General features: G+C 46.3%; 1 protein-coding gene across 1 annotated transcript; it reads left to right on the top strand.

The window, feature by feature from the left end:
* Nucleotides 1-8615: 8615 nt before the first annotated feature.
* CLRN2 (clarin 2) lies at nt 8616-13386 on the top strand. The gene is made up of 3 exons (XM_013005929.2): nt 8616-8694; nt 10052-10231; nt 12707-13386. The coding sequence occupies exons 1-3, from the start codon at nt 8616-8618 to the stop codon at nt 12970-12972; spliced, it is 525 nt and encodes a 174-aa protein (XP_012861383.1). The 3' UTR covers nt 12973-13386.
* Nucleotides 13387-19215: the final 5829 nt, after the last annotated feature.

Here is a 19215-nt window from a genome sequence, read left to right as displayed (position 1 = left end):
AGACAGACAGACAGACGGACAGGCAGACAGGATGGAAACAAAATCCCAAACTCGGTGCCAATGAGTCCATTCCAACTGATATAAACCTGATAGGACAGAGTAGAACTGCCCTTGTGGGTTGCTGAGACTGTAACTCTTTAACAAGCAGCAAGCTTCCTCTTTTTCCCTTAGAGCTCTGGTGGGTTCGAACCACTGATGTGGCGGTTAGCAGCCCAATGCATAGCCCACTTCACCACCAGAGGCCCCATAGATAGGATCAATAAATGATAGATGGAAAGGTAGATAAGGTAATAAGGAATACTGGAATTCTAAAAGCAATATGTATATATATAGCTCTAAGGTAGAAATTATTAATGATCTCCTTTTGCAGAGGAGACAACCAAGGCTTGAAGAGGTTACATAACTTGCTTAAGGTCTCCCCCACCAGGAGACAGCAGAGCCAGCCTGCAGACCCATGCCACGTGACACTAGCAGACACATAACGCCAACCAAGACAACCTGTGGGTGCAGGTCCCTTCTCTGGCTACTATTCACACAAGAGCTTCCCCGTATGAGAAGGAGCAAGAGGTTCTGCCCTGGGTCCTGGAGTCAGGATGTTCTCAGACACGGAGACCTCTGAGCCGACACCTGTCTGATCTCTGTGAACGCTAGAGAGCACGGACACTGCTTGGCTTCAGTGTCACTCAGAGCAGCTCAGGGTGTAACAGCTCAGCTCACGCTAAGGCCAGTCAGACAGGCATACAGACAGTGCAGAATAGGTCATCGGGGAAGAAAATGCCCAAAACAAGAAAAGGTGTAATCTTCAAGCCTCTGGGATGGAGCAATGAGATAGCTACTGAGAACACTGCCCGACAAAGAGGGCAATGAGTCAACATCATGCTAAAGCAAGGGAGCAGGCATCATCTTCACGGTTTGATTCCTCTGTTTCATAGCTGGTCGTTTTTAGAAGCCCAGCTATTAAATGTCATCATAAACATATGAAAACAGAAATCTGGAACTATTGCCAAATAGCATAACAATACCAATGGACACCATTGATAGGCATAGTAGCAGTCCTGGTGGCGTAGAGGTTACACTTTGAGCTGTAGTCATTAAGGTTATCAGTTCAAACCACCAGGGGCTCCTTGGGAGAAAGATGGGCCTTCTACTCCCATAAGGAGTTACAGTCTGGGAAACCCACAGAGGCAGTTCTACCCTGTCCTACAGGGTGGCTACGGGTCAGTATTGACTCAATGGCAGTGAGTTTGGTTTGGTTTGGTTTTTATATGCATATACTTGTTATACATATTCAAGAACAGTGCACTAGGAGTTGACAGGTTACTTGTATTCATATTGAGTGCCCCGACCTGGAAACTCTGGCCATATCTCCATCTAGCCAGCTCTGGACACTTTGCTGTCTCAGGTTGTCCTCACTGAATTCTTTTTCATAACTCTTACTGCACTAGAGGAGAGGTTTTATTTATGCCCATTTTACTGGTAGGAAAACTGAGAGAGAAATCCATCGTGGAAACCATTTCTGGGGAAGCACCTCTGTAGTACCTGGAATGGAGGTGGTAGGTGCTTCTGTGGTTTTCTGTGGTTACCTCCTTATCTCCACAAATAGCCCACCAACCTCCAGGACCTGGGGGGCTAATGCCTCAGAAGTGACAGCCTCTTCTTTCTTCATAGCCTGTTCCTAGTCTGGAAGTACGGCTGAAACCTGTTCGCTTTGCACGACCCTGCTGGTAGATGAAATGCCAGTGGCATAGCTTCCAGCACCATAGCAATACGCAAGCCAGCAGAGTGAGACAAAGTGACAGATTCTGTTGTCCATACAGTTGCTATGAATCAGGAGCGACTAACAGCACCTACAACAACACCATGGACAAAGGGGACTGCTAAACTTCATGAGCAACCAACTGATCAAGTAGCTGTAAGGGATGATCAGATGAGGAGTCAAGTGAGGTAGCTCTTGTCATTGTTGTCGTTGTTATTGCTGGTTGCCATCAAGCTGGCCCTGCCACAGGGCAACCCTGTGTGTATCAGAATGAAACATAGACTGGCCCTACACCACCCTCGTGGTCTTTACTATGTCTCAGCTCACTGTTGAGGCTATGGGTCCATCCATCTCAGGGAGGACTTCCTTGTTTGTTTGTTTTTTTAACATTTTATTAGGGGCTCATACAACTGTTATCCCAATCCATACACACATCAATTGTGTAAAGCACATTTGTACATCGTTTCTCAAAACATTTTCTCTCCATTTAAACCCCCGACATTAGGTCCTCATTTTTCCCCCGCCCTCCCCGCTCCCCCCTCCCGCATGAGCCCTTGATAGTTTATAAATGGGCATTTTGTCATATCTTGCCCTGTCCGACGTCTCCCTTCATCCACTTTTCGGTTGTCTGTCCCCCAGGGAGGAGGTCACACACAGTTCCATGTAATCGGTTCCCTCTTTCCTACCCGTTCGCCCTTTACCCTCCCTGTTTTGCCACTCACACCACTGGTCCTGTAGGGCTCATCCGTCCTGGACTTCCTTGTTTTCACGGCCCCTCCACTTTGCTAAACACAACGTCCTCTCTAGTGACTGGACTTTCCTGGTCTTGCTTTCAACAAGACAGTATCTTTTCATCCTCACTTCTAGGTAGCATTCCAGTCCTATGTGTAGAGATAACCCTAATGCATACAAACTGAAATATTGTTCAAATTCACAAGAAGGCTTCCAGAATTCAAGCCATCCTAGGATTCCATTGTTTTAAGCCTTTGCTTATCCATCATAGCGACCCTAGAGGACAGGTAGGACGCCCCCTGTTGGTTTCTGACACAATCTCTGCCAGAGTAGAAAACCTCCTCTTTCTCCAGAGCAGTGACTAGTGGTTTTGAACTGCCAGTCTTGCAGTTAGCAGCCAAACGCATCACCACTACGCCACCAGAAACAACTGGCTGCTGAGCAGGAGAAAGATGAGTCCGTCTGCTTCCAGAAAGATTGACAGTCTGGGAGCCCCACGGGGTCCGTTCTACTCTGTCCTACAGGGCTGCCATGAGTCAGCATCGACCGGATGGCAGTGAGTATGATTTGCTTTATTGGTTTTGCTTACCTAAGTTTTCCACACCTTCATGGCCAGAGTCGTGAGACCAGCACTTCCTGGCCGTGTGAGCTTGGCTAACCTCTAACTTCTCAGAGTTTGGGTTTGCTCATTTGTAAGCGTGAGAGGGTTGCCAGGAGGGAAAAAGAAAGAATCTCTGTAAAGTCTGGCACATCGTATGGATCTGGCACATGTATGTAGCTGCTGTTGTTTTGTGGTGTGCTCATGAATTTTAGGCTGGAAACTTAAATGACATCCTTATGACAAAGATACTTGAAAATTTCAACCTGTTATCAACCCCTGCTCATAACAACCCTATAGGACAGAGTAGAGCTTCCCCTGGGAGTGTCTCCACCTGTGAACCTTTATCGGAGCAGACAGACTCATCCTTCTACAGAGAAGCTGGTGAGTTCAAAGTGCTGACCTTCAGGTTACCAGTCAATGATAGCCCACTATGCCACCAGGGCTCCTTTGGAAACAGGGTGCAAATATGGAAAGCCAGGGAGCTCCCGCTTGTGGTAATATTCACTTTTAGAAGAATTAATACTAGACGAGTCGCAAGAAGTTAGAGGTTAGCAATGTCTCAAATGCCCAACTCTTCCATGATGCTATGTAGCTCCATTCTGTCCCCTACTCCTCCCTTGGGTACATTCCCTAGTGTTCTTGAGTTCTACAAATCATTGGATCACTGCAAGGTCCCACAGAAACTCGTGAAACCTTAAGGAAATGTCTCAGGTGGTGGTGGGTGCAGTTCAGTCCCCAAATCTGAAAGTCAGGCAGAGTGATCCAAGCGCAGGATCCAGAGCCAGAAGCCAAAAGTGTCCAAAAGGCACAGCAGGTGCCCTTGCTTCCACCAAAGCTCCGTCAGAAAATAGAAGTCTGGTTTTCCGGGCCAGGCAATGAATGTGTGGAATTGTATGGTGATATCACTACACCGCCAAGGAAAATGAAGAATGTGGTCTGGCCCACTCCTGGTTCTAAGGGAGAATCTTAAAAGTATCATCAAGGAAACAAAGCGCGTGGCCTGATTCACACCCTCTACTAAGAACTCTACACGTGGACCTCACCAGATGGAACACACAGAAATCAAATTGACTACATCTGTGGGAAGAGACTATGGAGAAGCTCAATATCAGCAGCTAGAATGAGGCCAAGGGCCAACTGTGGAACAGACCATCAATTACTCACAGGTAAGTTCAGGTTGAAGCTGAAGAAAATCCACAAAAGCCAAAATACAACTTTGAGTGCATCGCACCTGAATTGGGAGAACGTCTCAAGAACAGCTGTGATGCATTGAACACTGATGGCAGAAGACGTGGTGAGCTGTAGGAGGACCGTCAAGAACATCATTCATGAATGACGCAAAAGGTCCTTAAGAAGACAGCAAACAAGGAAACGATCAAGTGGCTCTCCGAAGATTCTGAAACTTGCTCTTGGTCATAGAATTGCTAATGGAAGAAATGATGACATCCAAGAACAACAGAAAATTTCAAAGGGCAGCTAGAGAAAAGAGAGTAAAGCATTCTAAGTAATGTGCCAAGACCTAGAATTAGAAAAACAAAAGGATAAAATACACTCAGTATATCTGAAACTGAAAGAAAGGAAAAAAAGCAAACTCAAGCCTCAAGTTACAATAGTGAAAGATTCCATTGGCAAAATGTTCCGGGAGAAGGACATGATGTTTGGTAAGGTGGAGGGGCAGCAAAAAAGAGGAAGACCCTCAACGAGATGGATTGATACAGAGGCTGCCTCAATGGGCTCGGGGATGGGAACAATTGTGAGGATGGCACAAGACCGTGCAGTGTTCCGTTCTATCGTGCATAGGGTCACCGTGAGTCGAAGTCTACTCGATGGCACTTAACAACCACGTTGGCGAATAATGAATGATGCAGGAAGCATCAAAAGAAGCTGGAAACGGGTTTGGGTCCGCAGCACGTACACTAAAGAAGATGGGAAGAACACACAGGGTCACTGTGCCAGAAAGAATTCGTCAACAGTCCACTGTTTCAGGAGGTGGCATCTGAGCAAGCGCCAGTGGTGCCGAAGGAAGAAGATGAAGCCACACTGGAAGCTGTAGACAAAAGTAAGGCTCCAGGAATTGATGAAATACCAATTGAAATGTTTCAACAGCTGATGAAGCCCTGGAAGCAAGCCCTCGTCTATGCCAGTGAAATTCAATATTCTATATACTTTTCTGAGCCTCTTTGGTAGTGTTTCTGAAAACTAAATTCCTGGCAGTGAAATTGTTCTCATGCTTGTTCATAGTTCTTGCTGTTGCTGTTGTTGTTGTTGCTGCTGCTGATTCTGCTGTTGTTGTTGCTGTTAGGTAGCATCAACTCACTCCCGACTTACAGTGACCCGATCGATGCATTGGTGAAAAAAACCATTGCTCAATTCTTCACCATCTTCACGTTGTTATTATATTTGAGCCCATTATTGCAGGCCCTGTGTCAGCCCATCTCATCAAGAAACTGCCAAACATAGCATCCTTCTCATCAAGAAACTGCCAAACATAGCGTCCTTTTCCAGGGACTGGTCTCTCCTATACCATTTGCAAAGGACTCAACACAAAGTCTCGCCATCATTCCTCCCCAGGTACATTCTGGCTGTACTTCTTTCAAGACAGATTTATTTGTTGCTTGGGCCATCCGTGGTACTTTAAATATTCTTCACCAGCATCATAATTTAAATGCTTCTTTGGCCTTTCCTATTGGTGGTTCAACTTTCACATTCACATGCATATGAGGCAGCTAAAAAGATCATGGTCAAATGCATCTTAGTGACATCTTTGCTCTTTCACACTTTAAAGAACTCTTCTGCTACAGATTTGCCCAATGCAATGTGTCCTTTGATTTCTTAACTGCTGCTTCCCTGAGCATTGACTGTGGATGTGCATCCAAGTAAAATGAAATCCTGACAACTCAAAGTCTCTCTGTATCATGATGTTCTGGTCCAGTTGTGAGGAGTTTTATTTTCTTCATATTATGTTGCAACTCATACTGAAGGATGGAGCTTGGTCTTCATCAGCAAGTACTTCAAATCCTCTTTGATATCAGCAAGCAAGGTGTGCCATCCTCATATCTCAGGTTGCTGGTTCATTTTCTTCCAATTCAAATGGCACATTCTTCCTCATATAAGCCAGCTTTTGGGATCATTTGCTCAGCATACAGATTGAATAACTGTGGCAAATGGACACGACCCAGACACACACTTTTCCTGATTTTAAATCGTGTAGTATCCCCTTGCTCTATTCCAACAATGGCCTCTTTGTGCACAGGTCACATGTGAGCACAATCACATGTTCTGGAATCTCCATTCCTCTCAAGAGTATCCATAGTTTGTTATACTCCACACAGTCAAACACCTCTGTATAGTCAACAAAACACAAGTAAATATTTTCCTGGTTTTCTCTGCTTTCAGCCAAGATCCGTCTGACATCAGCAATGATACCCCTTGTACTTTGTCCTCTTCTGAATCTGGCTTGAAATTCTAGCAGCTCCCTGTCAGTGTACTACTGTAAGACATTTTTAATTATCTTCAATACATTTTATTGTATATGATATTAATGATAGTATTCTATAATATCATTATAGAACAATGATATATAATGTCTGAGCATCCTGTAGAGTCCTCTTTCTTGAAATGGGTACAAACATGAATTTTTTCCAGTCCTCCCAGTCAAATCCCTTGTCTTCCAAGCTTATTGCCATAGACGGGTGAGTGTTTCCAGTGCTTCCTCAGCTTGCTGAAACATTTCAATTGATAGTCTGTCAATTCCTGGAGACTTGTTTTTGGCTAATGTCTTCCACGCAGCTTGGGTTTTTCCTTCAGTATCATTGGTCCTTGATCATATGCCAGCTCTTGAATAGTTGTAAGCCAACCCATTCTTTTCGATACAGTGACTCTGTGCAGTTCCAATCTTGTCCATAGACTCCTTCAAAATTGCAACGCAGGGGTTGGATTTTTTCCCCCCAATTCTTCTGACTTGAGACATGCCAAGCATGTTCTTCCTTTTGGGATTTCTAACTCCAGGACTTTGCACATTTTATCAGAATATTTACTTTGTCTTTCAAACCGCCCCTTTGAAAATGTCTGTTCAACTCTTTTCCTTCATAATTTCTTCCATTTCCTTTGGCTACTCTACAATGAAGAGCAAATTTCAGAGTCTTTTCAAATGTACATTTTGGTCTTCATGTACGACGTTCTTGATATCCTCCCACACCTCCTCGGGTCTTCTGTAATTAGTGTTTAATACAGCAAATCTGTTCTTCAGAAGTATTCTAAATCCAGGTGGGATATATCAAAAGTCATCTCGTGGCTCTCGTGGACTTGTTTTGATTTTCTTCAGCTTCAACCTGAACTTGCATATGAGTAATTGATAAGAGTCTGTTTCACTCTTCCCTTAGCTTTGTTTCAGCTGATGATCTTGAACTTCTCTAACATCTCCCCCCATGGGTGTAGTTGATTTGATTCCTGGTGAGTGTCACATGGGTAGCTGGCAATTATGTTGTTGAAAACAGTGTTTGCAATGACATCATTGGGCTTGCACAATTTTACCCAGCTTGGCTTCTAACACCAAGACAATACATATTTTCCAACTACCGTTCATTGCTCGTTTCCAACATTCACATTCCAATCACCCAGAATTAATCAATGTGCCTTGATTGTCTATATAACCCATTTCAGATTGAAAAAAAATGGTAGAATTCTTCCATTTCTTCATCACTGGCTTTACAGGTTGCTGAGTAAATTTGAATAAAAATTATATTAACTTTTTCCCCGTGTGTTCACAGAGATATTATCCTATCACAGACAGCGTTCTACTTCAAGATAGATCTTGAATTTTTTTTTATCATGAATGCAACACTATTTCTCTTGAATATATTATTCCCAACATACTAAACCACATGATTATCTGGTTCATAGTGGGTGATCCCACTCCGTTTCAGCTCACTGATGCCTAAGATATTGATCTCTATGCATTCCATTTCATTTTAGACAATTTGCAAAATTCCTACTTCATACTATCCATGTTCCAGTTGTTAATGAACAGTTGGAACTGTTTCTTCTCGTTTTGAGTTATCCCCCACTAGCAAAGGAAGGTCCCCAAAACTTAAACCCATCCACGTGGGTCAGGTCAGCTCACTCAGAGGATACCGTCCTCCTCACTCATGTTTTGAGTGTCTTCTAACGTGAAGGACTCGTCTTCCAGCACTAGATCTGACCGTGTTCGGCTGTTATTCATAAGGGTTTCTGCAACTAATTCCTCAGATGTGGGTGGCCTAGTCCTTCCTTGTGGTCTGTGCTTAGTCTGGAAGCTCTGCTGAAACCTGTTCACCCTGGGCAACCCTGCTGATATTTGACTTACCAGTGACGCTGCTTCCACTCTCACAGCAACGCAGGATGGCTAATGGTCAGAAGGGTGATGGGATTTAATACGTAGACGTTGCCAAATGGCTCTCTAGAGAGCTCTTCTGAATTCATGTTTTTACAAGGTCTGATGCCGCCCCTCTCCTCACTGTCATCAACACTGTATATTGATCTTTGCCCATGACACAGGTGAGGACCCTCCATGTTCAGTGTTCGGTGCGGGTGACGCTGTTCGTCATGGGTCCTAAAGATTGGATGGGTGAGAATGGGATGATGACAAACCCACTGGGTAACAAAGGTCAGGTAGGGTGGGAATTTGGAGTCAAAGACAAACAGAAGAGCCTGTGTGTTGGAAGGGAAGCAAAGAGAAGAGAGCAGCCTTCACAGGGAAATTCCATGCGGGAAGGAGTTCATTCCCCAGGGTCAGGTTTCTGAGGTTGATGAGATAAAGGCATGGAGATAAAGAGAAATGGAAACAAAGAACTGGAAGGAAAGTGAGATCGGAGCTAAGGGCATCCGCGCGGGGCATCCGGAAACCTGTGAGTGCGAAGGACACCTCTCAGAGAGGAAGGAGAGACAGTCAGCTCCAAAGTTCGGGAGACACAAGCCCTCAGTCTATACAAATGAAGCAGGTGAGTCAGCAAAAAGCGCCAGCAAGGAGAGGGTCAGGGGAGAGAGTCGAACTAGGAAACATTTGGTCCTGACTCCAGGTAGAGACTGATCAGTGGTATCGAGTGGAGCTGAGAAAGCTCAGGAATATAAAAGAGGGACCCAGATTTGTCCAGGAGGTGGTCAACAAATGCCGTAGAGGAATTTCAGAGGAATAAATGTAAAAAGTTTACATAACTGCATAATTTTAATAACTGCAAATCTTTCATTTAAGACTTCCTTTATTGAAAATAATGACTTACACCTATCTACAATGTAGTACATAGGACTGCAATCCTATAAAGAATGCACAGTAACTTTGTCCAGAGACAATATCTCTACACCTGTAGATAAAAACCCATTGTTGTCAAGCCCTTTCTGACTCAAAGTGACTCTATAGGTGAGAGTAGCTCTCTTCCATGGGGGTTTCCCAGGCTGTAAAGCTTTGTGTAAGCAAATTGCCTCATTTTTCCCCAGCAGAGCTACTGGTGGACTCAAACTGCTAACCTTTCCATTAGCAGCTGAGGACTTAACCACTGCACCACCAGGGTTCCTTTGAAGTGAATAAAATCTAACTGAATCATAAGGGTTAAATGAGAGGCCCACACCTCTTCTCTTGTAGATAAAAACCCATTGTTTTTATCATGGCTAGGTGTCATGGTTTTCTGTATTTCTCCCTCAGCATGCTTGGTGGTTCTGAACTGCTGACCTTGTGGATTGAAGCCCATCATGTGACGTAGTGGCTAAGCATTGGCCTGCTAACCTCAAGATCAGCAGTTCGAGGCCAAAAGTCACTCCTTGGAGAAAGATGAGGCTTTCTCCTCCCGTAAAAATTAGAGTCTCAGAAACTCACTTCTACCCTGTCCTCTGGGGTCCTTATGAGTCCCATTGGACTCGATGGCAGTGAGAGCCTAGCTCAGACACAAACATGTGGACCACCTCTTCTCTCTCTCTCTCTCTCTCTCCAGTCTTCCCACACCTGGTGAAGGAGCTGAATGCAGGCCTTCATGTGACGATCCTGCTGCTCCTCCTGCTGGCCTTGGCCCTGGCGCTGGTCAGCATGGGCTTTGCTATTCTCAACGTGATCCAGGTCCCGTACCGTGCAGTCAACGGCCCCGGAGGCATCTGCCTGTGGAATGTTCTTGCAGGTAAAAAAAGCAGCCAGGGACAGGAGCCCCTGTCCACACCATCCCCAGGCTGGCCTCCCAGGGGTCAGAGGGAGGGTGTACAGGAATTTAAATGGCCATCCCTCATTCACGGTCTCTGGCCTTTTCTCAATGGGCACAGAGTTCCCCTTGAGAAACAGTGAGGTATGGTCTATGACATTCGGAGAGGCCGCTCTGCAGAGACAGTAACTGGATAGGGCCGTGGCAGGGGACGATGGGAGGGAGCAGGACATGGAGAGAGAGCTAACAACAATGAATAGGAGAGGGAAAACGTTCTGAAATTGATTGTGGTGGTGATTACACAAATCTTCTTCATATGATTGAATGATTAAATTGTATGATACGTGAAGTCTATACCAATAAAAAAGTTTTTTTTAAGTTTCAGTCGGTCACAACAAAGAACCAAAGTGCTAGAACGTTTGTGACTTAGAGCAGTTAATGAGTTTACTAACGAGTGTATCAGAGCCCTGGTGGGTTAGTGGGTTACACATTGGTTTGCCAACTACAAGGTCAGCAGTTCAAAACCACTAGCGGCTCCATGAGAGAAAGATGAGGCCTTCTCCTACTGCCCAGAGTCTGAGAACCTCACCGGGACAGTTTACCCTGCCCTATGGGGTCCCTATGAGCCAGAGTTGCCTCGATGGTAGTGAAAGTGAAATGAGTGTGTCTTAGAGAAGCACAGCAGGAATGCTCCCCACCAACCAAGATGGCGAGAGACTTCGTTTCATGTACCATAAATACTCGAGTATAAGCCAACCCGAATATCAGCCAACCCAAATATCACCCGAATTCTACCACAAAAACTGCATTATAGATGTGCTGAAAAACTCAGCTTCTACACAAGCACATATGGTACTTTTGGCATGTTGTCAGGAGAGACCCTGGAGAAGGACACGGAGGATGTTGAGCAAGATTTTCAATGATGTCTTGGCACAGAGGTTGTATGAGTGGGCTCAAGCGTAGCCATGATCGTGAGTAGGGTGCAGAACCGGGCAATGTTTGTTGTCTGGTCTGTGAGGTCAAGGTCAACAAGAATCACTCAACGAGAGGCAGGGAAGTGGTTCCTGTTGTGCAGGTGCCTGTAACAAAGTGCCACACACTGGGTGGTCTAAAACATCGGACAGCGCAGTCCTCACAGTCCTGGGGGCTACAAGGCCAACAGCAAAGGGTCGGCAGGACCATGCTCCCTCAGAAGACTGCAGGGAAGGAAAGATCCTTGCTTGTAGCTGTGTCATACTGGCCTCTGCCTCCACCTGCAAATGACTCTCTTCTTTGGGTCTCCAAACCCCTTCTTCTGAGAAGGATGGCAGTGATTGGATGAGGGTCCACACTGTCTTTTCCAGACATCGTCACGGTCACAGATTCTGGGTGGACATGAATCCGCGGTTCAGAGCACCTTTACCCTTTCAGAGGAGTCCCAGAAAAGGGGCCTAAAGGGTTTGCATGCCCACTACTCACTGGTAACACAACATGGGTTTCACTAATTACTAAAATTAAAGCAGCCGAAATAGAAGAGAGAGAGAGAATAGCTGAACGTCCAAATTCTAAGCAGCGTTCCTCTCTCTTCGTTCCTTTCTCCCATCTGAAACCTGCTTTCTCTCTTCTAGCTTCTTCTTGGCCTCGATCCTCATCATTTGGGAGAGTCCCTGGGTGGTGGAAAGAGTTAAAGTGCTCAGCTGCTAATCCAAAATTTGGAGGTTCAAATCCACCCAGGCGTGCTTCCAAAGCAAAGAAAGCCTGGGAATCTACTCCCCCCACCCCCTGCCACCCCAACCACCCCCCCACACACAAAAAGGCATCCTTTGAAAAGCAAATGGTCTGCCCTGAGCACTACACTCCCACATGGATCAAAGGGAGCCCTGGTGTCATCGTGAGCTGCAGTTAGACTGCTAACTGCAAGGTCAGTGGTTCAAACCATCTGCTCCGAGGGAGAAAGATGAGGCTCTCTGTTCAAATACAGATTTGCAGCCTTGAAAATCATAGGGAACAATTCTGTTGTGCCCTATAGAGTCATTCAGCAGCAGTGAGTTTATATGGAATCCAATTGACAGCAGCAACTCGAAAGGTTCAATAGAAACTGCTGGAGGAGGCGACTTTATGTCAATAGGGGAGGAACTATTCAGAAAAGGAGGGCATCATTTTAGAGAATGTCACTGAATGGGATGTGTAGAAATTGCTGAATGGATGTGTGCTTGGCTGGCTATGTTCCTAACAGGGACAAGGATAGGTTCTAAAAGGGAAAAGAAAATTGTTCAGAGCACAGATCTACCCTGACACACAGAGGTGGGACATGGGGGTTACCAGAAGAGATCGACTGGGTGGCCACTGGTTACTGGTGACTAAACGTTTTAGGCTCAGGCAATGTTTGTACTGGGCCAGAGAAAGGCCACTCCCATACACTCGCCGTGACCACCACAAAAGAGCATTGTGAATGAAAGCACCGTTTTTGGGTTTCAGGTGGCGTCGTGGCGTTGGCCGTCAGCAGCTTCATGGCTGCCGTGAAACTCCATGACCTGACCACCCGGATCGCCAACTTCCAGGAGAAACTCTTCCAGTTCGTGGTAGTGGAGGAACAGTACGAAGAGTCCTTTTGGATCTGCGTGGCCAGCGCCTCTGCTCATGCAGCCAATCTGGTCGTGGTGGCCATTAGTCAGATCCCCCTCCCTGAGATTAAGACCAAAATAGAGGAGGCAACCGTCACCGCTGAGGACATCTTGTATTAACAGATGTGGAACAAAACTCAGAATCCTGGGAGGTCAGGCTTCCTGGTGGATTGAGACTGCCGGAACCCCCGAGACGGTGGCCCTTCCTCACCCTGTGGTCTGGTACTAACTTCACCCCCGGGGCTCATTTTCACCCAACAACAGACAGGTCTAGAACAGGAACACTTACACTATAGAGAGGTGTGCATATGTACCTCAGAACACTCAACAGTTGAAGATCAATAGGGGAGCATTTACCCAAGGATCAAGTTCAGAGGGTTAGGGCAGGAGGATAGAGACAGGAACCACAGGGGATTGCAGTGAGTGAGATGAAGCTAAATGGGTAAGAATTGCGCTGTGTAAAACGGATGATCTGTTCTGTCAACCTCCACCCAATGCACATAAAGGTAAACACGTAAAGCCTCCTCCTGCTCACCTTCTGTCTGTCAGCATTTTGTCTGTGCATACCGTTTCCTTTGTCTTTGCAGTCTCCATCCATGCTCTAGCGTTCCCAGCTGCCTGGTAGTTAGTAGGAGGAGGAAGGACAGAGCCTGGGCCCAGAAGAAGATCTTTCCCAGAGTCCCCTGCACTGAACACTCATCTGTGGTGGACGTGGTCCTCCTGGGTCCCGCCACGTTTCTCACCAGCTGTGTGTGCCATTGGTCCATTCGCTCTTTGTCCACTCATCTGAAAAAGGGGCATTAAAAAACAATCTCACCAGATGGCTCCAGGGCTTGAAGGAATACGAATGTGTCCAGTCTTTCTATCCTAGAGAGCCCTCCGTAAAGAAAAGCCATTGTCAATTCCCTCAAAGAGCCCTGGTGGGGCTGCCCAGTGAGCAAAGGACTGCTCACCGCAAGGTCAGTGGTTCAAACCCACCAGTCACTCCACAGGAGAAACGATGAGGCTGTCTACTCCTGTAAAGACAGCCTCAGAAACTCACAGGGCCCTTCTAGCCTATCCACAGGGATAACATGAGTCAGAATTGACTCTAAGGTAGTGATTTAAATGTCTCTGAGCCAGTAAGATATCAGGTAAAGAAGACGATGACAATTCCCCCAGGCTCCAGAAATACCCATTCTTTCAACATAACACAAGAACAAGAATGAGGTTAAGAATGATAAGTGTTATTTGCCAATATTTATTATTGAGTGACTAGGGAACCCTGGTAAGCTACTTCTTGGACTGCTAAATGCGAGATTAGCAGTTCAAAATCACCAGTCCCTCCACGGGGAAAAGAGGAAGCTTTCTACTCCCATAGTTCCAGTCTTGGAAACTACAGGGGCAGTTCTACCCTGTCCTATCGGATCATCACGAGTCAGACTTGACTCGGAATTTTTGTGTGTGATGGTCAACCCAAATGTCCGTGGTTTGAATCCACCAGCTGCTTCTCGAGATAAAGATGTGGCAGTCTGCTTTCATACAACAAAACCCTGTGGGGAAGTTCTACTCTGCCCTATAGGGACAGTACGACTTGGAGTTGACTGGATGGCTACAGATTGCAAGTAGTGCAATAGTTAAGCACTCGATGGCAAACCCAAAGGTTGGTGGTTCAAAGCCACCCAATAGTGTCTCTGAAGGCAAACCTTAGCAATCGACTCCTGTAAACATTATAAAACCCTGTGGGGAAGTTCTACTCTGTCACATGGGGAGGCTAAGAGTTAAATAGACTCCGTGACACCTCACAACAGTGAGTCATTGCTCTCTTAGCTACTGCAATGCAGTGAATTGTTTAATATGACTCTTCTACCTCTAGCTTTGTTACTCCCATGTGTTAGTCCAGATTGACTAGAGAAACAAATCCAGAGACACTCATATGTGTATAAGAGAGAGCTTTATATCAAGGAGCAATTGTATATTAAAAAACACATCCCAGCCCAGTCAAGATCAAGTCCATAAGCCTGGTATTAGCCCATATGCCCAATACCAGTCTATAAATTCCTCTTCAGACTCATGCAGCAAATGTAATGATGCCGAATGCAAGAAGTTCACAGGCTGGTGAGTGAAAAGTCTTGTGGATCCAGTGGCGGTATAAGCATCTCAGCACTGGAGCGGTTCTCCACGTGGCTCCTCCAGCTCAAGCAGGAAAGTGAAGCAGAGAGAAAGTGCGTGGCCCACCTCCAGGGAAAAAGAAAGGAAGTTCCCAGAATCCTCAAGAGAAGGCAATGCCCACAAGGAGGCATCATCAGGCTGTGACCTGAATGACAGGCTAGACTTCACCCCTGCACTTATCAAGTTGACATGAAATTATGTAACTACCACATCCCATAAAATGACTTTCCCTTTCCTGATAGGTCTAAGTAAGAAGATGTGGGAAGATCCTGATTGGATTTGCTAATTAGACTGTGAGTGGTGGTGAACAGGATTCATTGTGGGTACCATTGTCCTGGGTATAAAATGAACCTGCTCAGAAGCAGGAAGTGGGGATTTCACTACCAACAGGAAAGAAGAGCTAGGAGTGAGGCACAGCCTTGGGATTCCTAGGTCCCTGTGGTTTGAATCTCCTTGACCCAGGAAACAGCTTTGACACCTGAGGCGTGGCAGAGGAGGAGCAGCCACAGCAGAACAGAACAAGGAGCCAGAGCATGAGTGGTGGACAGCCCAGCACACAGAGCAAGTAAAACAGTGCTTTAGGGCAGGAGGTGGCCTTGTGGAGTGGAGGGCCTCTGAGCACTTCATGGAGGGAGCTAGGTTTGCTGACATAGAGCTGGTGGAGCTGGGGCCTTCAAGTTGAGGCTTATAGAGGAGTAGTATGCCCTTTGGACATGTATTGGCAGCACTGGGCTGCTAACCACAAAGCCAGCAGTTCAAAACCACCAGCCACTCCACAGGTGAAAGATGAGGACTTCAACTCCCATAAAGAGTCTCAGAAACTCACAGGGGCAGGTCTACCCTGACCTATAGGGTCGCTAAGAGTCAGAATTGACTTAATGGCAGTGAGGTAGAGTTTTGGGGTTTTATTTTTTAGGGGTTGTTTTGGTTATACCATTGCCTAAGTAAGCAGAGACTGAGGGCAGAAACAGGCGTGCCCAAGGGCATGGCAAAGAAGAACTGTCTTGACTGAACAACTGTATCCTGAGCATTTCTTACCTGAATTGTAACCTGCTAACTTCCTTAATAAACCCCATAATCATAAGCACTATCTGTAAGTTCTGTGTGACCATTGCAATGAATTTTAGAATCCAACATGAAAGTAGAGCTTTGAGAGAGAGGCAAAGCAACTACGTAGTGGTGGTTTGATGTCCCTCACTTGTGTATTTGTGTTAAAGAACAGAAATCTATTTTTCTTGCAATTCTAGAGGCTTTAAATCCCAGTCAGCGTCCTGGTAGTATTGATTTCTCCCGAGGCCTGGTGCTCCTTGGCTTGTGGCCTATCCTCACATAATGTCTGTCTTCCCACCATTTCCCATCCTATAGTGTTGTCCAAACTTTTACAACTCAGAAGTTATTGGATTTAGAACCCACTCTACTTGCGTCTGATCTCATCAACATAACGAATTTCCATTTCCAAACACAATTGCATCCACAGGTATAGTGGCCAGGATTCCAACACATTTTGTGGGTGAACCCACAGTAGTGCAACTATGTAGTGGAGACTGGCCTACAAGTTTGACAGAGATGAACTCCTAGGATACTCACTATAAACCTAAATGGAAGTGGAGGGTTTTAGGTGCCATTGAGTTGAATCTACTCATAGTCATTCTATGGGCAACAGAAGGAAACACAGCCCAGTCCTGTGTGATCCTCACAATCTTTCCTGTGTTCGAACCCATTGTTGCAGCCACTGTGTCAACCCATCTTGTTGAGCGTCTTCCTTTTTCCCCACTGACCCTCTGCTTCCTGAAGCATGGTGTCCTAGGACAAGGAACAATCCTTCCTGAGAGCATGTTCAAAGTACATCTCACCATCCTTGCTTCCAAGGAGCATTCCAGCTGTCCTTCTTCTAAGACATTTGTCCATTCTTCTGGAAGGGCCATGCTATCGGTCAAGGTTCTTCACCAATCCCATCATTCAAATGCATCATTCTTCTTTGGTATGCCTTTAGCATTGTCCTTGAGCTTGAGAGTGCATAGGAGGCTATTGAAAATACCTTGGGCCACATCCACCTGAGTTTCCAAATGATGCCTTTGCGCTTTCACTTTTATTAACTCCTTCGGCCCTTGCAATGAGCATGTCATTTTGTTGTTGCTAGGTGACAGAAGAGAACTGGCCCTGTAGATTTTATAGGTTGTAATCTTGATGGAAGCAGATCTCCAGGTTTCCCTCCCAAAGAGCTGCTGGAATGGGTTCGAATCCCCAACCTTTCCATTAGGATCAGAGCACTTCACCATCACACGTAAGTGGTACACGGTAGTGTATCCTGCTTTGTCTCCCACAGCACTCTACTTTTCAATTAGCTTCTTTGTTTTGTTTTTTTATTATTGTTAATGGTTTTTGCTCATTTATATTCAAGATGCATCACAGTTTGAAAGTATTAGATTAGTGAGTTCTCAAGGTGAGTTCAAGCATTCTTTTTTTAAAAGATCATTTTACTGGGGGCTCATACAACGCTTCTTACAATCCATACATACCTCTATTGTGTCAAGCACATTTGTACATTTGTGGCCATCATCATTCTCAAAACATTTTCTTTCTACTTGAACCCTTGGTATCAGCTTCTCATTTTTCCCCTCCCTCCCCCACCAATTAGGTTCTTATTCATTGCAATTCTTGTTCAACACAGAGTGCTCACAATTATGGGGTTTATTATGGAAGTTAGCAGTTACAATTCAGGTGGGAAATGTCGGAATATAATGGTTTAGTCAGGCCCATGTCTTCTCTGTCTCTCTAACCCTTAGCTTCTTGCTTGGGCCTCTGCCCTCTTTGGGCAATGTTACAAAGCTCTTTTAAGCATGCCCAAAGGGCATGCTGCCCGGCTACCAGTCTCACCCCAACGGCACGCAGCTCCAGCTCTGTGGGTCAGCAAACCCTGCTTCCAAATTCTGTGCCCAGAGGCCACCCCACTCCACAAGCCATTCTCCTGCCCCAAAGCACTACGCTGTCCTTGCTCTGTGGGCTGGGGAGTCCACCGCTCCGTCTCCTGCGCTGGTTCCCGGTTCTGTTGCTGCTTCTCTGCCACTCTTCAGAGGTCAACGCTGTCTTTGGGATAGAGGAGGCTTGCTGCACACGAATCCGAGGACACACTCCACTCCTGATAGTGCGATCTGCCCTCCACCCTCCTGTTGCTCAGAGGGTTCGTGGGATATCAAGCAGGATGGCGGCCACATGAGGCTTCTTCATAATTACCCACAGGTGGATCTTATCGCCGTCTTCCTCTACCTTCATACCAAGACCCACCGAGGAATGACTCGCATGGTGGGAGTTGCAGAGACCGTGGCCAAAAGAAGCAGATGAAATCATCCACTGCCTTAGGTGTCGCTTCGACGGTACCTCTAAAGAAACGAAGGCATAGGGAGGCTGAGCGACTTGCTGAGGCCAGGGATTGAACAGAAGCTGTCGAACCAGAGCGGATGCTCTGAACCACTCTGCTCGTCTGTTAATTTTTGTGTCAGTGAGGACAACACAATGAGATAAGGACTAGAACCGCACAGATATGAGGACCAGGAGCCGAAGGCATTCTCCGGTGCAGTTCTCAATCTGTGGGTCGCGACCCCTTTGGGGTCTACCCGATTCACAACAGTAGCAAAAGTACAGTGATGAAGTAGCAACGAAAATAATTTTATGGTTGGGGCTCACCACAACACGAGGAACTGTATGAAAGGGGGGTCGTGGCATTAGGAAGGTGGAGAACCACTGCTCTGGAGGGAAATACAGTCTGAAAGAGCCACAAAGTTGATATGTGATCTGACCTTTGAAAGCTAAGTAGACTTTTTCCAGTGGCAGAGGAGGCCGCGCTGGAGCACGGCATCCCACGCTGAGTAAATAATGCGTGCTACGCAGCAGGGAATTACCAGGAGCGGGTTGGGTTGAGAAGCAGACAAGCACCCAGAGGGATGGGAACAGCACCCTAACGTACCTCTGAGATAACCCAGCTGCTCAGGTTGGCTTCCCCTACGTGCCATGGAGCCGAGAGGCAAGGCCTGGTCTCACATCCTTCAGACATGGTATCAGGAAAGACCCGTCTCTGGAGAAGGACATCATGCTCGGTAGAGTGGAGGGTCAGCAAAGGAGGAAGAAGACCTTCGAGGACATGGATTGACATGGTGGCAGCAGCCACGGGCTCCATCGTAGCTAAGATTGTGAGGATGGCACAGGACTCGGGGC

The sequence above is a fragment of the Echinops telfairi genome, unplaced genomic scaffold (genome assembly GCF_000313985.2).
Source record: "Echinops telfairi isolate 266 unplaced genomic scaffold, ASM31398v2 ScPeMD7_7468;HRSCAF=8506_1, whole genome shotgun sequence".
Classification (NCBI taxonomy): Eukaryota; Metazoa; Chordata; class Mammalia; order Afrosoricida; family Tenrecidae; genus Echinops; species Echinops telfairi.
The sequence above is the reverse complement of the archived record's forward strand: the minus strand, read 5'-3'. Positions and strand labels throughout refer to the sequence as shown.

Bases quoted from the DNA above. Each gene is read 5' to 3' on its own strand.
- CLRN2 (XM_013005929.2), top strand. From the start codon at position 8,616: ATGACACAGGTGAGGACCCTCCATGTTCAGTGTTCGGTGCGGGTGACG. The intron at 8,695-10,051 runs GTGAGAATGGGA...CTCTCTCTCCAG, and splicing joins GGGTCCTAAAGATTGGATGG to TCTTCCCACACCTGGTGAAG. The intron at 10,232-12,706 runs GTAAAAAAAGCA...TTTGGGTTTCAG, and splicing joins CCTGTGGAATGTTCTTGCAG to GTGGCGTCGTGGCGTTGGCC.